Source organism: Staurois parvus, unplaced genomic scaffold, assembly GCF_062004578.1.
Source record: "Staurois parvus isolate SC_StPar_1 unplaced genomic scaffold, SC_StPar_1.0 ptg001037l, whole genome shotgun sequence".
NCBI classification, from domain to species: domain Eukaryota; kingdom Metazoa; phylum Chordata; class Amphibia; order Anura; family Ranidae; genus Staurois; species Staurois parvus.
Genome location: NW_028318833.1, coordinates 1,028,547 through 1,047,302, shown reverse-complemented (window position 1 = coordinate 1,047,302; position 18,756 = coordinate 1,028,547). Strand labels below are relative to the sequence as shown.

The following is an 18,756-nucleotide window of genomic DNA, read 5'->3' as shown; positions in this document are numbered from 1 at the left end:
GTGTTACAATACACCGAACATTCCATTTTTAGACCGATCATTTCTTTGTGAGGGGCGAACATTCAACATCAGCAGGGGAGCAAATATGCATTTCCTTCACTGTACTTAAGGTATTTAGCAATACGCATGCCAGGGTGGAAATGATGGTGGGAACCAGTTGAACCGTTTAATAGTCATCCAGATTCTACCCAGCACATGTCTGTATAGATTAGTTTCAACTTCCATGATCCTCCTACCTTCCCGAAAGAAGAGTTTGCCCTCGTCTCTGACACATCCAAACCTATCTGGATCCAGATCAGGCTAAACACCAGTGGAGGCATTTCTAAAACTTATGCTGTTCTTTTTTGGTTAAACAGAGGGATTAGAAATGTAGTTAAATTTGCAAGGAACCAACCCTGAACGTGATGTGATGCAGCATTTTTACATAGCTTTGTATTGGAGACTTCCACAGTTTGGCCATCCTCATATCTCTGCTCTTTGGTTGAAGTTTTCTTCCCCTCACTGGTACGTTGGATTGAATGTGCTGACTGCTCACCTGAAGGAAAAATAGGCATCTTACCAACTTATCAACTGATGTTAAATTCATCATATGCTGCAAATACACAATAAATTACTGCTGTAAGGTAGACCGACCATGGATATAAAACAAAATTAATTATTATTACTGTCAAAATAATTGTTCATGTGTTATTATTATTGATATCTCTTTCTGGCAGATGCTTTATTACAGGAAACCTCTGCTGAGAGAACGATGGAGGGCATAAATCGTCATTCTGGAGTTGCAGAAAAGAAACAAAACTCTACAGCTCCAAAATATTCTGTTCAGCAGAGCACTGGCTGCTGATGCCAGAAGAAGCTTGTCCTAGCTCCAAAGAAGATCCACCTCACAAAAGGAGATCTGCTGCACACCAGATTGTTCCAAAGATAGAAAACAAATTGAATGAACAGAACACAATACAACAGAGAACTTCATTTGGGGAACTTCTCACTGATATGTTTCACTCATAGTTGGGCTTAATTGTCGAAATCCTTCCTGTAGCGGATCATTCTGGAGTTCCCTGGATGCCTGGGTGATCCACTTTAAAATGGTTGTAAACCTCAGACATGAAATGTGAACAAAGCATATACCTCTATAGTGTGTACTTGTCTCAATTAAGATCACTTTTTTCTGCTGCTTTGTTCCTTTGCTATCATCATGAATCTCTGCTAACAGGTTTTCCTGACACCAAGAGAAAAATGGTGACAGGGGAGGGAGCTCCAAGAGATTGGCATTCGTAGATCTATTCCTGTGAGCTATGTGAAGGGGGGTATGTCCAGGGGCGGACTGACCATTTGGAAACTCAGGCACTGCCCGAGGGCCCGGGGTCAGTAGAGGGCCCCATGAGATGCCCCTGGTACCTTTTTCATAGGCTTTTTTGAGTTTGGGCAAGGACACAGGGGCCCCATGATCCCCTATTGCCTGGGGGGGGCCCATGAGTTGTCAGTCCGCCCCTGGGTATGTCCTTTCCCTGCAATCATCTCTCAGAGCTCTCCTCGCTGAGCTCTGCAGAGTGTAACTTCAGCTCCCCACCTCCTGTTTTCTCAACTCTCAGACAAACTTTATCAATTCAGCACTTTGAACAGATGCAGAGAAGAGAAGACTGCAGATAAACAGGTACAACGTATGTAGGATGATTTGTTTCATCTCTGTGTATGACCTGAGGCCAGTCACTTCACTGGGGATATGTCAGGGTTTACAAACACTTCAATACATTCAGATCAAAAGGGATGATAGTGAACAGGGTGAAGTTATTTTCACTTTTAATACTCAGTCATGAGCAACGGAATAAAAAAAAAAAAGTTTTGCCCGAAGTGAAGTAAACAAAACTTCTTTTTTTGGTAAGTTAATAATCATTTCAATAAATTGACCCTTTTTTTTATATATATATAAAGGTCTGAAATTCAAATTGTGGTACGATATAAACTTCTTCCAGCCCCTGTAACTTTGTATACTTTTGTATACGGTATATACATGGACCACCTTTTTGGGATATTCCAGTATATATAAAACCAATGTCTTCATCTGATTGCAGTAGACATAAATCAGGAAGACACCGTTTGAACAAAATTTTTGTAATAAAATTTGCTGCTCAGATGTATGAGGTAATGGATAGATAAAAATAAACGTATATATATATATATGCGCTCGATTTTATATAATGTTTGTAATAACCCTATAGAAGCAAAAAAATAAGCACGTACAAAGCTGTTCATAACACTTCCCCAAACTACATCACCGACCTGATATCCAAATACCACCCAACACGTACTCTCCGCTCCTCACAAGACCTCCTACTCTCTAGTTCCTTGGTCTCCTCCTCCCATGCCCGCCTCCAAGACTTCCCCCATCCTCTGGAACTCCCTGCCCCAATCCATCAGACTATCACCTACTCTCTTCTCCTTTAGATGCACCCTGAAGACCCATCTCTTCAGGGAAGCCTACCCCGCCCTCATCTAATTGCTGATCTCCTCCACTCTGCCTACCATTCCATCCCCCACAGCTATTTCCTCCTGTACCAATATCCCCTCCCTCTGCCAGGAATGGACTCGCCAATGGTGGTGGTACTCGCCTGCCTTGTGGGCTGCAGTACCAGGGCTGGCCAGCGGGTGCTCTCAGCAGCCAGAAGCTTACTCCTGCAATCAAGCCATCACCTGAGGCTGATTGCAGGAGGTGTATTTAAGGAATGGCCAGGCCTGCAGTCAGTGCCTTGGTGTATTGCTCCCTTGTGCCCTGTATCCTGATCCTGTATCCTGCCTGCTTGACTCTCTGCTTTGATCCTGACTCTGCATGAACTCTGCCTGTACTGACCTCGGCTACTCCTGACCACTCTCCTGCCTGTTCCTTGTACCTTGTCTGCCCATTAGCTACCGACCCGGCCTGCCTGACTATGTTTGGTGTTGTACATATTGTTATCTGTTGGAGGTTTGGTTTTGTTTACAGTGTGTTTATGTATTGTTTAGCCCTTAATAAATTGTATTGTTTTATACTATACCTGAAGTCTGTGTTTCCCTGTGTCGGTCCACACACCTCTGGTCATACCTGGAGCCCTGACCCCCTCCTAGATTGTGAGCTCCAAGGAGCAGGGCCCTCAAACCTCTCACGTATCGAATTGCATTGTTACTGTACTGTCTCGTGTATTGTCTCCCATTATAATGTAAAGCGCTGAGCGAACTGTTGGCGCTATATAAATACTTTATTAATAATAATATTTGATGGATCTATCATGCCGATGAAGATGTGTCCAGATTTGCCTGATCCGGATTTCTGAGCACAGGAGGTACTTGGTGTCCTTAATGTTTAACAGCCAGAGAAAGCTGTGTGTGTTATGTGAGAGCCCGTGTAATAATCTGTTTCCAGCTGAACATTGGAGGCATTTCCTAATAACAGTGTCAGAAATGGGGATCTATCACAGCCAAGTCCATGAAAGTGCAATTTTTAAAGGAGAAGTCCAGCCAAAGCTCTTTTAAGGATCACAGGAGTGTAGTGTAGTAGATGGTCAGGAGGATCAAGACAGAAGGTGGGAGCAGCAGAGCTGCTAGAGAGAATGAGAAGACTAAATATTATTTAATTTTGTGTTGATGGTGGAAACCCTGTGAAGGAAGCGGTTTGTTTTGCTGGACTTTTCTTTATGTTTAACCGCTTCCCGACCCCCTATAGCACAAATACTGCTACAGGGCAGCACAGGTGCACAAAACCATGTATAGATACTTGATTTTGCATCTCCTGGTAGGCGGTACGTGCGCCCTACCTACACCGCCGTTTCTGTCAATCACTGGGTCCTGGCCGGTAATTACTCACTGGCACCCGGCGATTTCTGAAGATCTCCAACGGGGAGAAGGATTGTTTTGTTCGCTAACAGTTCTCCTGCCTGTCAGCTCGGGCACACTGCACAGCACAGCCATCCAGAGCAGTGTGAGTACAGTGAAGCATACTCACACCGCCCCCAAGCAAAACACTCCCAGCACACAGTTAACCCTTTGATATCCTCTCTGCCCAGTGTCATTAGTAGAGTGTCAGTGGTATTTATTAGCACTGATCACTGTATTGGTGTCACTGGGGATGTCAGTGACACCAAGTCAGTTTCCCCCCAGTGTCAGAATGCCGCCACAGTCCTGCTATAAGTCTCTGATCGCCACCTAGTAAAAATAAAATTTAAAAAAAATCCCAGTATCTATACCGCCATTTGTAGACACTATAACTTTCACGTAACCCAATTAATTTACATGTATTGGGATTTTTTTTAGTGGAGAAACGGAGCAGAATACATTTTGGCCTAAATTTGTGACGAAATTTGATATTTTACATTTTTTTACTGGATATGTTTAACCCCTCGCCTACCGGGCACTTTCACCCCCTTCCTGCCCAGGCCAATTTCCAGCTTTCAGCACTGTCGCACTTTGAATGACAATTGCGCGGTCATGCAACACTGTACCCATATGACATTTTTATCATTTTTTTGTGACAGATAGAGCTTTCTTTTGATGGTATTTAATCACCTCTGGGATTTTTATTTTTTCTTAAACAAACCAAAAACCACTGAAAATTTTGAAAAAAAAAGTTTTTTCTTAGTTTTTGTTATAAAATTTTGTAAATAAGTGATTTATTCTCCTTCACTGATGTGCACTAATGAGGCTGCAGTGATGGGCACTGATAGGCTGCACTGATGGACACTGCTAGGTGGCACTGATGGGCACTGATGAGGAGGCACTGGTAGGTTGCACTGATGGGCATTGACAGGCATCACTGATGGGCACTGAAAGGCAGCACTGACACATGCCACTGATATATGGCACTGATAGGCGGCACTGATAGGCAGCACTGTTAGGCGGCACTGACTGGCACTGTTAGGCGGCACTGTCTGGCACTGATAGGCTGCACTAACAGGCACTGATAAGCACCACTGACTGGCACTGATAGGTGTCACTGATTGGCAGCACTGATAGGTGGCACTGATTGGCACTGATGGGTGACATTCAAAGGCAGCTCAGATGGGCACTGATATGTGGCATTGATGTGCACTGGTATGCACTGGTATGTGGCACTGATGGGCACTGGCACGTGGCACTGATGAGCACTGACACAAGGCACTGATGGACACTGACAGGTGGCACTTCTGGGGCCACACTGATCATCATGTCCCCGCCGCAGAAAGCCGATTGCTCTCCTCTGTCTGCGTGACAGCTCGAGAGGAGAGAAATGCCGATAACTGGCATTTCCGTGTTTACATGTGATCAGCTGTGATTGGACACAGCTGATCACATGACCGAGCCGACATCTTTGGCTCTTTCCGTGATCCGCTGAGTCCGAGGGGCACAGCGGACCGGCGATCGCCGCGCATGCGCAGTGAGAATGGAAGGACGTCATATGACATCCTATCAGAACGAGAGAACCACCTTGCGCCCGTCATTGTACTATATGGCGGCTGGAAGGTGGTTAATAGCAAAAAGTCAAAAATATTGTTTTTATTTCAAAATTGTTGGTCTTTTTTTTTTTACAGCGCAAAAAAAAAAAAACGCACAGGCGATCAAATACCACTGAAAGAAAACTCAATTTGTGGGAAAAAAGGATGCAAATTTCATTTGGGTGCAGCACTGCATGACCGTGCAATTGTCAGTTAAAATAACGCAGCGCCGTAACACAACAAATGGCCGGTCAGGAAGGGGGGGGGGGGAATCCTCTGGAGGGCAAGGGGTTAAATAAATGTGAGCCAACAAGTCCTTAAACCATAGACTGTACTCATTGGTGAGCATTACACTTAAGCTAAACATCCCCCAACCATTACATTAGAAATACAAAGATATTGTTGTTAACACCCTTTTCTGAGGAGTCTAATATCTGAATGTGAGAATAGTATGTTGATGTGTGGATGATAATGTGTGGGAGATGATGTGTGGATGATAATGTGTGGGAGATGATGTGTGGATGATAATGTGTGGGAGATGATGTGTGGATGATAATGTGTGGGAGATGATGTTTGGATGATAATGTGTGGGAGATGATGTTTGGATGATAATGTGTGGGAGATGATGTGTGGATGATAATGTGTGGAGATGATGTGTGGGAGATAATGTGTGGATGATAATGTGTGGGAGATGATGTGTGGATGATAATGTGTGGGAGATGATGTGTGGATGATAATGTGTGGGAGATGATGTGTGGATGATAATGTGTGGGAGATGATGTGTGGATGATAATGTGTGGGAGATGATGTGTGGGAGATGATGTGTGGATGATGATGTGTGGGAGATGATGTGTGGATGATGATGTGTGGGAGAAGATGTGTGGATGATGATGTGTTGGAGATGATGTGTGGATGATAATGTGTGGATAATGATGTAAAGGAGATGATGTGTAGATTGCTTTCAACTATCCACCGACTCTGTGAATGTATTTTGAAGAGACGACCAAGATACTCGTGCCCTTCACTACAAATAAGGTTGTCCTCATACCAAATATGAAAGATCTCTACCCCAGAGACCAGCCAGGCATGTAATTAACAGACATTCATCAATGGCAATAGTAGGACATCAACTTCCGGTTTCAGTGATTCCAAGGATCAGCATGTCATATCAGCCCGCATTTGAGGAGAGCAGAGACCACACATAGTGTAAAAGTTGTGACATCAGCGTGCTCATTGTGTGGTCAGCGGTGAGGTATTAGTATATGCTGTGGAAAGCTGTATTTTCTTTGACCTCTGTAAGTACCTGTCAGTTGTTTTAAATAAATTGTTTGATGGATCTAGCAGTAAAATGAACGGGTCCCTAGGTAAAAACAGTATATTGAGAGCATTGATAATATTCACCACTCCTTGACAGTACGGTTGTAACTTGGAGCAAAATCAGAACATAAGACTGGGTCCAGTATGGAAACCAAGTATGGGATTGTTGGCTTACCCCACAGCGGAGTATGGGGGGAATGAACACCAGGAGAGAGATAGCGGGCCCTAGCTTGTGCCAAGAAGTGAAGCGTCATTCTAATTGGGACTGTGATAGCAGAGCTGGAAGATGTTCCATGGTATGCCAGCTTGCTAAACTCAGCATAGGAGCCAAGTGAGGCCGCCTCCAAAATAAAAGCCCATGATTGTTTCCACCTTTTTTTTTCATCCCTTTGTTACATCTTGGTAATGCCAAACTCCATCAACCTCTTTTTCAGCCACTCCATGACTATAGGTACTGCGGAGATGACTATATGGCATTTCTCAGAAAGGGTTTCCTGATGTTGACAACAGTGGAGTGGATCATAGCTGGTTCTAGTATATAGGCTAGAACTTGCTGACTTCTAATATCTGGCAAAGATCTCAATCATTGGAATATGAACTAAGTGTATTAGTTTTGCCATTTCTAATGATTGTTATTAGTACAGTATAAGATCTGCAATACCTGTGCCCTTCAAATCCACAGGTCGCCTCCCTGATCCACTGGTAAATCAGGTGCTTGACCTTAAGGCTTGGTTCACATCTGTGTAGGTGGTGCTGCTGCGAGACCCGCACAAATACCTGCAGCTGCACCTCCCATACAGAGGAATGCAGGACCCACGGGAGGGTGCCATTATTTCAAATGGCATGCTGCCCTCACTGGAAATCGCAACCATACTGGGAACCTCAGTTCCCATGCGGGCTGTGATTTTCAAAGAAGTGCGGGGACTTCTTCATTCAAATGACTCGGCTCTCATGCCCACAAAATTTGCGGCACATATGTGAACCTGGCCTAAGAGACTGTCTACGCTCTACATCTACAGCAATCAGCCAAAAAAGCCCACACACTGATGTTGTTACTCCACTGATGCTTATTCCACCAAATTGGATTACAGCTTTAGGTCCAATAGGGGTAAAACACATCAAAGGGACTGGCCACAGGTGGGGACTACCACAAGCCAGTGTGATGTCATCAGTGTGTGGGTTTTCTTGGATGATCACTGGTTTTGTTGTTATTATTATGAATGGAATATTATTTTTATTTGAACACCAAAAATATATTTCTTAATGAAAGAATATCAGCCACAACCTTTTGATATAATTAATAAGTGAGTGTGAAAGTCGGTGGTATTTGGTGGAAAGCAGTAAGCTACAGCAATCACATTTCAGGGTTAGCCTGTTTAGAGCAGTCAGATTAAGTAAAGATGACGTCTGATTGGTTGCTTCTCTTGGTTATCAGGTGATTATAAGACAATGTATACATTTTGTACTTTGAATCCCAATAAGTCTTCCTTGTGTTCCATCTGTGACACCAACATTTTTTTAACAATAAATGCTCTCAGAATGATGTCACAGTGTGACTTCAGTGGCATAATTATCTCACCCAGGTCTTCATTGGACATCATGGCATTTAATTTCCTCATCTTCTTCTGAAAGGTTGGGAGACAGGTCACATGTTCTGATGCCTTCTCTTCTTTACTGAACAAAAATAGATCCTTGGCCAATCTAAATATACTGGGCTGTTCCTTTTCTATCCGGGACTTCATCTGATCACTGCTGTCCCCCAGATCATCAATCACCATTATAACCCTCTCCTGTCCTAGAAAAATAAATCAAAGAATAAAAACGGGGCTGACTACCAAGTCTGAATACACGATGAAGAACTAACTTTGTGAATTACTCCCACAGTTTCAAGCACACAATTGTCTAAAATATCTTAGTATGTTGTAGTATTAACGGGGCCCTTCTCTGGAAATACCTCAAGTCAAGAATATGGAGGAGTGTCTGCACACTATACCCCATATAATGAGAGCTGTGATGGCCAGGGGTCCACAAAAATGTTTAAAAGCAGTTATATAATAGTTTATAAGTAGTGATGGGCTGAACACCCCCCCTGTTCGGTTCACGGTTAAACATTCAATCCTAACGAAAGTTTGGTCGCAAACTTGGAACAGAGGGGACAACTCACTAAGCAGTGTTTTACTGCATCTGAGTATGTGATAGGATACCGCACAGCTGCTAAACACATTCTTTAATGTTTCGGCTGTCAGCGGGATTCCCCGCTGACAGATGAATGTAAAAAGAATGGCCGGCATTGCCCGGAAATTACATTTTTTGTTTTAAAAGTGCATGTAGTCCTTCCCATCCATGCCAAGCTCTTCGGTTCTGCCAATATTTAAAAAAAAATGGTGTGGGGGTCCCCCTCCCCCCAAAATCCATACCAGACCCTTATCCGAGCATGCAGCCCTGTAGGTCAGGAAGGGAGGAGTTGAGCGAATGCCCCCCTCACCTGACCATACCAGGCCATATGCCCTCAACTTGGGGGGGTGCTTAGGGGCAGTGCTCCCCCCAAAGCCACCTTGTCCCCATGTTCATGGGGACAAGGGCCTATTCCACACAACCGTGGCCAGTGGTTGTGGGGGTCTGCGTGCGGGGGTGATTATCGGAATCTGGGCCCCCTCATATGAATGAGTATAGGGTACATGGTACCGCTACTCATTCACAAAGAACAAAAAATCGTACTGTAAAAAATGACAGTATACGGTCTCTAAAAAGGCCTTTATTTAAAATAAAAATTTAACAAATTGTCCCCTGAAGGAGATCCAATGTCAACCATGATGCCTGCCACCACTGCGGACCCGAAAAAAAAAAAATGTTCCTCTCTTGACGCTGGCTCCCAGCTGTCTGACAGCTGCGCCGGGATGACATTTCATAAATACTGCGATGACATCACAAGGGAGTGGGGTCACCCCTGCCCCCTTGTGATGTCATCATACACTATGGTCAGGTGCATTGCTTTGGCCAATCACAATGCACTGTCAAGGTGCAGTGTATCGTGGGGCGCAGTGGGCATATAGCCCCCCGAACGTCCCTAACCATTTGTGTGTTCAAACACACAAATGGCCGATCTTCGAGTCAAACTTGTATTCGACTTGAACATCTAGCCCAACACTATTTATAAGGGTGCTCAGATTGGTGGACTCATGATCTCAATGTCATCAATTGACTTTAGATATGTTTTAGGCATTTAATGCAGGGTCCATCTATCTCACTTTTCTGGAACCCCTCACCCAGTTAAAAAAAAAAAAGATAGACATAAAAAATATTGGAAGAATTTTTTTACTACAAAACGGTGTCATTTTCAAACATGTCTAGATTATTCAGGGACCTTAATTATCTCATTTTTTTCTTGTGGTGACACAGGAAGTTGCATACTTTAGATGGTGTAGTATTTTGAACATACACTCACCGGCCACATTATTAGGTCCACCTGTTCAATTTTTTGGGAACACAAATTACTAATCACTATGAGCCGATATCTATATGACTTGCGAGCCAAGTTGTATCCACCAAATAACTACCCCCCAAGACGCCAATATGGACACTGTATGTCTCAAGTATATCTGGATTGCACACACCCAACACACAACTACCACTGTGTACATAAAATTAATTTTCCATATTGTGTTGCGCTCCTATTAATAAATATCTCTTCTGTACCACTTGTCCCTTAATAACACCCAAAATTAATAATGTATGATCAAATAGTCTAATTCACAAAAAAATATATATGAAAAATATATGAAAAAGCACATGTGTATACAATTACTTAAAAAATCTTAATATAATAATCACTTATATGAAAAATAACTAAATGTGAATACTATTACACTCTTCAAAAGTACATGATGTTATAGCATAAACGTGATAACAAATCAATAATACACCATGATTAGTGAAAAAAAGAAGAAAAAATTATAAAAATATATATGATAAAAAATATATATATATATAATATCAAAAAAATATATATATGTGTACTACAAATTAATAAATGTGTGAAAAATATATATAATAATGTCCTTATAATACAGTGACTCTGTGCTTGATTTAATCTTGAATCGGTGACTTTTTGTGAATCCTCTAATTAGTGCAGATGTGAGCTCACCTCCTTATCTGCCTGCAATTAGGCTATATGCGCTTGTGGTTCACCTCCTATGGAACCTGCTTAGATGAGATTTCTCCTTTATAGATTATGGAATGTGGATATCCTTTACCATTGATTAACCCTTCCGGGATTAATCACTCCTTACGAAAATTCCAATCCCCTTATGCTCTCCTCTCCATGCGTTTCTCCATATGTGGGGACAAATTACCAAACATAGTGTTTTATCCTTTTTAAAAATTTCTGCTTTATTGCTTCCAAATGGTTCACTCACATTTGCTGTTTTCAATATAAGGCAATTTGTATGTAACGAGTCCTCCGCCAACCGTTGAGTCATGCACCCGCCGTCTGTCAAACAATCCGGCTTTCTCCGAGTGACGTTGCAGCCCCACCCCTACGCGTTACGCCACTGGTCACGTGGCTTCATCAGGGGGTTTTGATAGGTTAGTCACTCTTCCATTGCCGGCTTATATAACACGGCCGCGCCATTTTGTTGTATATCTGCAGGGAGCAGCCATGTTTTTGGGGGCACTTTCATTACTTTAATATCATTGGCAATTGATACATTTGTTACTCTTACTGCTTTGTCTAACTCGGAGAAATACATTGTGACATGACTCTGCGGCTTGCCAGGACTCCAAACGATCTTTTTGACATATAATGATCACAACACTTGCTTATTAAAAAAAAAAAAAAAAAAAAACAATCTTATACCTAAAAAATGCATGTCATCATATATAAAACATATATAGATGTTTGTGTGTATCCACCTACATCCATATAAAATTTTTTTTATTAAATATTAAAATGAGTAAATCAATGGAAATAAACACATAGGGAAATATATATATTGTAAATAAAATAAAATAAAATAAAAATAAAAAATGATCCATTCAAAAATTATATAATGAAAGAATTTAAAAAATATTCATAATAATATAAAATCTCCTTAAAGGCATGTCTTATATTTAACATGTCAAAAAAAAAAAACTAAAGAAAAAATAAATAAATAATAAATATTAAATAAACACGAAATCTCCCACATGGATACTTAAACACTTGACACACCTTAGTGAATGAGCACGGAAATAACCTATACCCATACATCAAAAAGAGTAGTTTATATTCTAAAAATGCGGCATGTATGCCCTCCACTGTCATATATACTACCTTTATTAAAGTATCACTATAGATACACAATACATAAAACATATTAATATATATTTCTGTGGCAAATGGGAGACGAGCCACAACCACTGTGAATAACTATTACTCCCCTCACATTCACCACACAAACACGTAAATCCTCTTAGGTCAAGGCAAAAAAAACCTTTTATAGATGTTATCAACTTGTAGTATGTTTACATCTAAACATCACTTATGAAGCACGATAAATCGAATTCCTTATTTAACCCCCCTGGTGCTAAACTGCCCAACTCGTAGATCCAAAATGACTCTTTTTTACTTATTTCTCGCACTAAATTGTCTCCCCTCCAATGTGAGTTATGTTTAGTAATGCCCCAAAATTCTATTTTCTCTGTGTCCTGGTTATGATATTGTTTAAAATGTACTGATAAATGATGATATTTGTAGCCTATACTGATATTGTGTATATGTTCTTTCACACGTTCTCTGAGACTTCTCTTTGTACGTCCTATATATAAATAATTACATGGGCATTTTAGGGCGTACACTACACCCCTGCTATCACATGTAATAAATTGATTGATCTCATATTGTTTCCCATTTTTTGGGTTGGTAAATGACTGTTAGCATCTTGGATTCACATGTGTTCTTCTACAGCTATAGCATCGACCGCATCTATAAAACCCTGTCCCATTGAAAAAGCTTAAAGTGCTAGTCGATTTTCGGGGAGGTTCTAGCACATTTTTCACTACTCGATCTCGAATATTAGATGCCCTTTTGTAAATAAACCTAGGTTTATCTTTAATAATAGGTTTAAGGGTCTTATCTAATTTCAGTATGTTCCAATGCTTGGATATAATTTTCTGTATATCCCTATGTTGTTTATTATAAGGTAATATTATCGATATTTCTTGTTCATCTTCTTTATGTTGTATCTTATTTTCTAATAATGTTGTTCTATCTATAACTTCTATTCTCTTAATTTCTTCTAATATTGTTTCTCTCTTATAACCTTTATCCACAAACCTTTGGGCCAGTATTTTACTCTGCTCTCTGTAGTCTTCTACATTGGTGCAATTCCGTCGCAATCTAAGGAACTGTCCCCTAGGGACATTCTTAATCCATGGTCTATGGCAGTGATGGCGAACCCGTGGCACGCGTGCCACAGCCGGCACGCCGAGCCTTATCTGTGGGCACGCCAGGAGAATCCAGCGGCGCGCTGTCTTCCCGGCTGTAGTGTGCGTGACAGCCGGGTCCCAAGTGCGCATGCACAAGAAGCAGTGCTCTTTGTGAATGGTAAGGCGGTACCTGGGACACATGACAGATCCCAGAAGCCGCCGGACCAATCACAAAGCGCAGCGCTTCTCGCGAATGCGCACTGGGCATCCGGCTGTCCGACGAGCGCCCACACTACAGAAGCCGGGAAGACAACGCGCGGCTGGATAAAGGAACAGGTAAGATAAAAAAAAAAAACTCTGCGGAAGTAAGAGCGGGTACCTGTCAAATTCAGGTACCCGCTCCCCCTCCCTCCCCAAAGGTCAGCAGTCATCCCTGTGCTGTCCGCAGTCTCTGGTCATCCCTGTGCTGTCCGCAGTGTCTGGTCATCCCTGTGCTGTCCGCAGTGTCTGGTCATCCCTGTGCTGTCCGCAGTCTCTGGTCATCCCTGTACTGTCCGCAGTCTCTGGTCATCCCTGTGCTGTCCGCAGTCTCTGGTCATCCCTGTGCTGTCCGCAGTCTCTGGTCATCCCTGTGCTGTCCGCAGTCTCTGGTCATCCCTGTGCTGTCCGCAGTCTCTGGTCATCCCTGTACTGTGTCCGCAGTCTCTGGTCATCCCTGTACTGTGTCCGCAGTCTCTGGTCATCTCCTGTACTGTGTCCGCAGTCTCTGGTCATCCCTGTACTGTCCGCAGTCTCTGGTCATCTCCTGTACTGTGTCCGCAGTCTCTGGTCATCCCTGTACTGTGTCCGCAGTCTCTGGTCATCCCTGTACTGTGTCCGCAGTCTCTGGTCATCTCCTGTACTGTGTCCGCAGTCTCTGGTCATCCCTGTACTGTGTCCGCAGTCTCTGGTCATCCCTGTACTGTCCGCAGTCTCTGGTCATCCCTGTACTGTCCGCAGTCTCTGGTCATCCCTGTACTGTCCGCAGTCTCTGGTCATCCCTGTACTGTCCGCAGTCACTGGTCATCCCTGTACTGTGTCCGCAGTCTCTGGTCATCTCCTGTACTTTCCGCAGTCTCTGGTCATCCCTGTACTGTCCGCAGTCACTGGTCATCCCTGTACTGTGTCCGCAGTCTCTGGTCATCTCCTGTACTATGTCCGCAATCTCTGGTCATCCCTGTACTGTCCGCAGTCTCTGGTCATCCCTGTACTGTGTCCGCAGTCTCTGGTCATCCCTGTACTGTCCGCAGTCTCTGGTCATCTCCTGTACTGTCCGCAGTCTCTGGTCATCTTCTGTACTGTTCGCAGTCTCTGGTCATCTCCTGTACTGTGTCCGCAGTCTCTGGTCATCTCCTGTACTGTCCGCAGTCTCTGGTCATCCCTGTACTGTGTCCGCAGTCTCTGGTCATCTCCTGTACTGTGTCCGCAGTCTCAGGTCATCTCCTGTACTGTGTCCGCAGTCTCTGGTCATCTCCTGTACTGTCCGCAGTCTCTGGTCATCTCCTGTACTGTCCGCAGTCTCTGGTCATCCCTGTACTGTGTCCGCAGTCTCTGGTCATCCCTGTACTGTCCGCAGTCTCTGGTCATCTCCTGTACTGTTCGCAGTCTCTGGTCATCTCCTGTACTGTGTCCACAGTCTCTGGTCATCCCTGTACTGTGTCCGCAGTCTCTGGTCATCTCCTGTACTGTCCGCAGTCTCTGGTCATCCCTGTGCTGTCCGCAGTCTCTGGTCATCCCTGTGCTGTCCGCAGTCTCTGGTCATCCCTGTGCTGTCCGCAGTCTCTGGTCATCCCTGTGCTGTCCGCAGTCTCTGGTCATCCCTGTGCTGTCCGCAGTCTCTGGTCATCCCTGTACTGTGTCCGCAGTCTCTGGTCATCCCTGTACTGTCCGCAGTCTCTGGTCATCCCTGTACTGTCCGCAGTCTCTGGTCATCCCTGTACTGTCCGCAGTCACTGGTCATCCCTGTACTGTGTCCGCAGTCTCTGGTCATCTCCTGTACTTTCCGCAGTCTCTGGTCATCCCTGTACTGTCCGCAGTCACTGGTCATCCCTGTACTGTGTCCGCAGTCTCTGGTCATCTCCTGTACTATGTCCGCAATCTCTGGTCATCCCTGTACTGTCCGCAGTCTCTGGTCATCCCTGTACTGTGTCCGCAGTCTCTGGTCATCCCTGTACTGTCCGCAGTCTCTGGTCATCTCCTGTACTGTCCGCAGTCTCTGGTCATCTTCTGTACTGTTCGCAGTCTCTGGTCATCTCCTGTACTGTGTCCGCAGTCTCTGGTCATCTCCTGTACTGTGTCCGCAGTCTCTGGTCATCTCCTGTACTGTCCGCAGTCTCTGGTCATCCCTGTACTGTGTCCGCAGTCTCTGGTCATCTCCTGTACTGTGTCCGCAGTCTCAGGTCATCTCCTGTACTGTGTCCGCAGTCTCTGGTCATCTCCTGTACTGTCCGCAGTCTCTGGTCATCTCCTGTACTGTCCGCAGTCTCTGGTCATCCCTGTACTGTGTCCGCAGTCTCTGGTCATCCCTGTACTGTCCGCAGTCTCTGGTCATCTCCTGTACTGTTCGCAGTCTCTGGTCATCTCCTGTACTGTGTCCACAGTCTCTGGTCATCCCTGTACTGTGTCCGCAGTCTCTGGTCATCTCCTGTACTGTCCGCAGTCTCTGGTCATCCCTGTGCTGTCCGCAGTCTCTGGTCATCCCTGTGCTGTCCGCAGTCTCTGGTCATCCCTGTGCTGTCCGCAGTCTCTGGTCATCCCTGTGCTGTCCGCAGTCTCTGGTCATCCCTGTGCTGTCCGCAGTCTCTGGTCATCCCTGTACTGTGTCCGCAGTCTCTGGTCATCCCTGTGCTGTCCGCAGTCTCTGGTCATCTCCTGTACTGTGTCCGCAGTCTCTGGTCATCCCTGTACTGTCCGCAGTCTCTGGTCATCTCCTGTACTGTGTCCGCAGTCTCTGGTCATCCCTGTACTGTGTCCGCAGTCTCTGGTCATCCCTGTACTGTGTCCGCAGTCTCTGGTCATCTCCTGTACTGTGTCCGCAGTCTCTGGTCATCCCTGTACTGTGTCCGCAGTCTCTGGTCATCCCTGTACTGTGTCCGCAGTCTCTGGTCATCCCTGTACTGTCCGCAGTCTCTGGTCATCCCTGTACTGTCCGCAGTCTCTGGTCATCCCTGTACTGTCCGCAGTCACTGGTCATCCCTGTACTGTGTCCGCAGTCTCTGGTCATCTCCTGTACTTTCCGCAGTCTCTGGTCATCCCTGTACTGTCCGCAGTCTCTGGTCATCCCTGTACTGTGTCCGCAGTCTCTGGTCATCTCCTGTACTTTCCGCAGTCTCTGGTCATCCCTGTACTGTGTCCGCAGTCTCTGGTCATCCCTGTACTGTGTCCGCAGTCTCTGGTCATCTCCTGTACTATGTCCGCAATCTCTGGTCATCCCTGTACTGTCCGCAGTCTCTGGTCATCCCTGTACTGTGTCCGCAGTCTCTGGTCATCCCTGTACTGTCCGCAGTCTCTGGTCATCTCCTGTACTGTCCGCAGTCTCTGGTCATCTTCTGTACTGTTCGCAGTCTCTGGTCATCTCCTGTACTGTGTCCGCAGTCTCTGGTCATCTCCTGTACTGTGTCCGCAGTCTCTGGTCATCTCCTGTACTGTCCGCAGTCTCTGGTCATCCCTGTACTGTGTCCGCAGTCTCTGGTCATCTCCTGTACTGTGTCCGCAGTCTCTGGTCATCTCCTGTACTGTGTCCGCAGTCTCTGGTCATCTCCTGTACTGTCCGCAGTCTCTGGTCATCTCCTGTACTGTCCGCAGTCTCTGGTCATCCCTGTACTGTGTCCGCAGTCTCTGGTCATCCCTGTACTGTCCGCAGTCTCTGGTCATCCCTGTACTGTCCGCAGTCTCTGGTCATCTCCTGTACTTTCCGCAGTCTCTGGTCATCCCTGTACTGTCCGCAGTCACTGGTCATCCCTGTACTGTGTCCGCAGTCTCTGGTCATCTCCTGTACTATGTCTGCAGTCTCTGGTCATCTCCTGTACTGTGTCCGCAGTCTCTGGTCATCTCCTGTACTGTCTGCAGTCTCTGGTCATCTCCTGTACTGTCCGCAGTCTCTGGTCATCTCCTGTACTGTCCGCAGTCTCTGGTCATCTCCTGTACTATGTCTGCAGTCTCTGGTCATCCCTGTACTGTCCGCAGTCTCTGGTCATCTCCTGTACTGTCCGCAGTCTCTGGTCATCTTCTGTACTGTCCGCAGTCTCTGGTCATCTCCTGTACTGTGTCTGCAGTCTCTGGTCATCCCCTGTACTGTGTCCGCAGTCTCTGGTCATCTCCTGTACTGTGTCTGCAGTCTCTGGTCATCTCCTGTACTATGTCCGCAGTCTCTGGTCATCTCCTGTACTGTGTCTGCAGTCTCTGGTCATCCCTGTACTGTGTCCGCAGTCTCTGGTCATCTCCTGTACTGTGTCTGCAGTCCATTAGTTCAGAATTTGTTTTTTTCCTGTTTTCTGCCTCTAAAACCTAGGTGCGCCTTATGGTCAGGTGCGTCTTATGGAGGGAAAAATACGGTACATGTTGTCATGACAATGAGTGCATTTCTTACCGAGACATTCATGCAACCCTTTCAGTTCTTCGTCATACAACGACGATTTCTCCATGTCGGTAACATTGATTCTCCCTCTGGTTACAGTGTGATACAGGATGGTGAATGTGCATTGCTGGACATCATTCCTGAATTGCTGTGATCCATTGTTACATATATAGTATGGTTTGATGTCCTTCACCAGATCACTGAAATGTTCAGAACTGAGCAGGGACCTCAGCCAGGAGTAATATTCCTCGTTCGATCTGGAGAAGATCCCAATCCGCAGCTTGGGCTTTAAATAAATAAATTAATAAAATATCAGACAGCAAGAGATATTCTGCCACAAGGGAACACACCAAAATATGAATTATGCAGGGCTTCTAACCTTTTCTCACCAAAATATTTCTGTCTGTTTTGCTATTACAGATTTCCTCACTTCCAAAACATTGTTAGCAGGACAAGAATAGATATAAACTCACTAAATGAGTCTGGATAGCAGTAAAAACCTGATATGGATTCTAATTATTCTCCACCTCATCTAAAACGAACACATCAAATTTTGCCTTGACATACACATTGCTACCCCTGAAGAAGCCGCTTGTATGATGTCCCGTTTCCCCTCAGGCACAATGTATTTCTTCATCCAAATACACACACACTTCCGCTCTTTGTCTCCAAAGACCAATCTAGGGCAGGGGTCAGCACCCTTAACCACTCAGAGACATTTGGACCCGTTTCCCACAAAAAAAAAAAAAAACACTGGAAGCCACAAAACCCTTATGACATCTAAAATGAAGATTACACTGCATGTATTGCTTTTTACCTTTATGCTATGTATAAAAAAAACTATAATGTGTTACATTTATGAAATCAGTGAACTGTTGCAGAGAAAACAAATGTGTATTTCTCCATGCAACAAAAACATTTTGAACTCCGAAAAAAAAATGCTGGGTTGAAGATTACTTTGAAATCTGTGCCAATGTG

At 44.7% G+C, this 18,756-nt stretch overlaps 1 protein-coding gene across 1 annotated transcript in view; it reads right to left on the bottom strand.

Moving 5' to 3' along the window:
• LOC149441010 (uncharacterized) overlaps positions 1-18,756 on the bottom strand; it is an 81,930-nt gene that overhangs the window by 24,606 nt on the left and 38,568 nt on the right. Inside the window, exons 5-7 of the mRNA XM_089657876.1 lie at positions 17,791-18,064; positions 8,338-8,553; positions 395-535 (exon numbers count right to left, since the gene is read on the bottom strand). Of these exons, the coding sequence (XP_089514002.1) occupies positions 395-535; positions 8,338-8,553; positions 17,791-18,064 (631 nt within the window). The remainder of the gene's footprint in view (positions 1-394; positions 536-8,337; positions 8,554-17,790; positions 18,065-18,756) is intronic.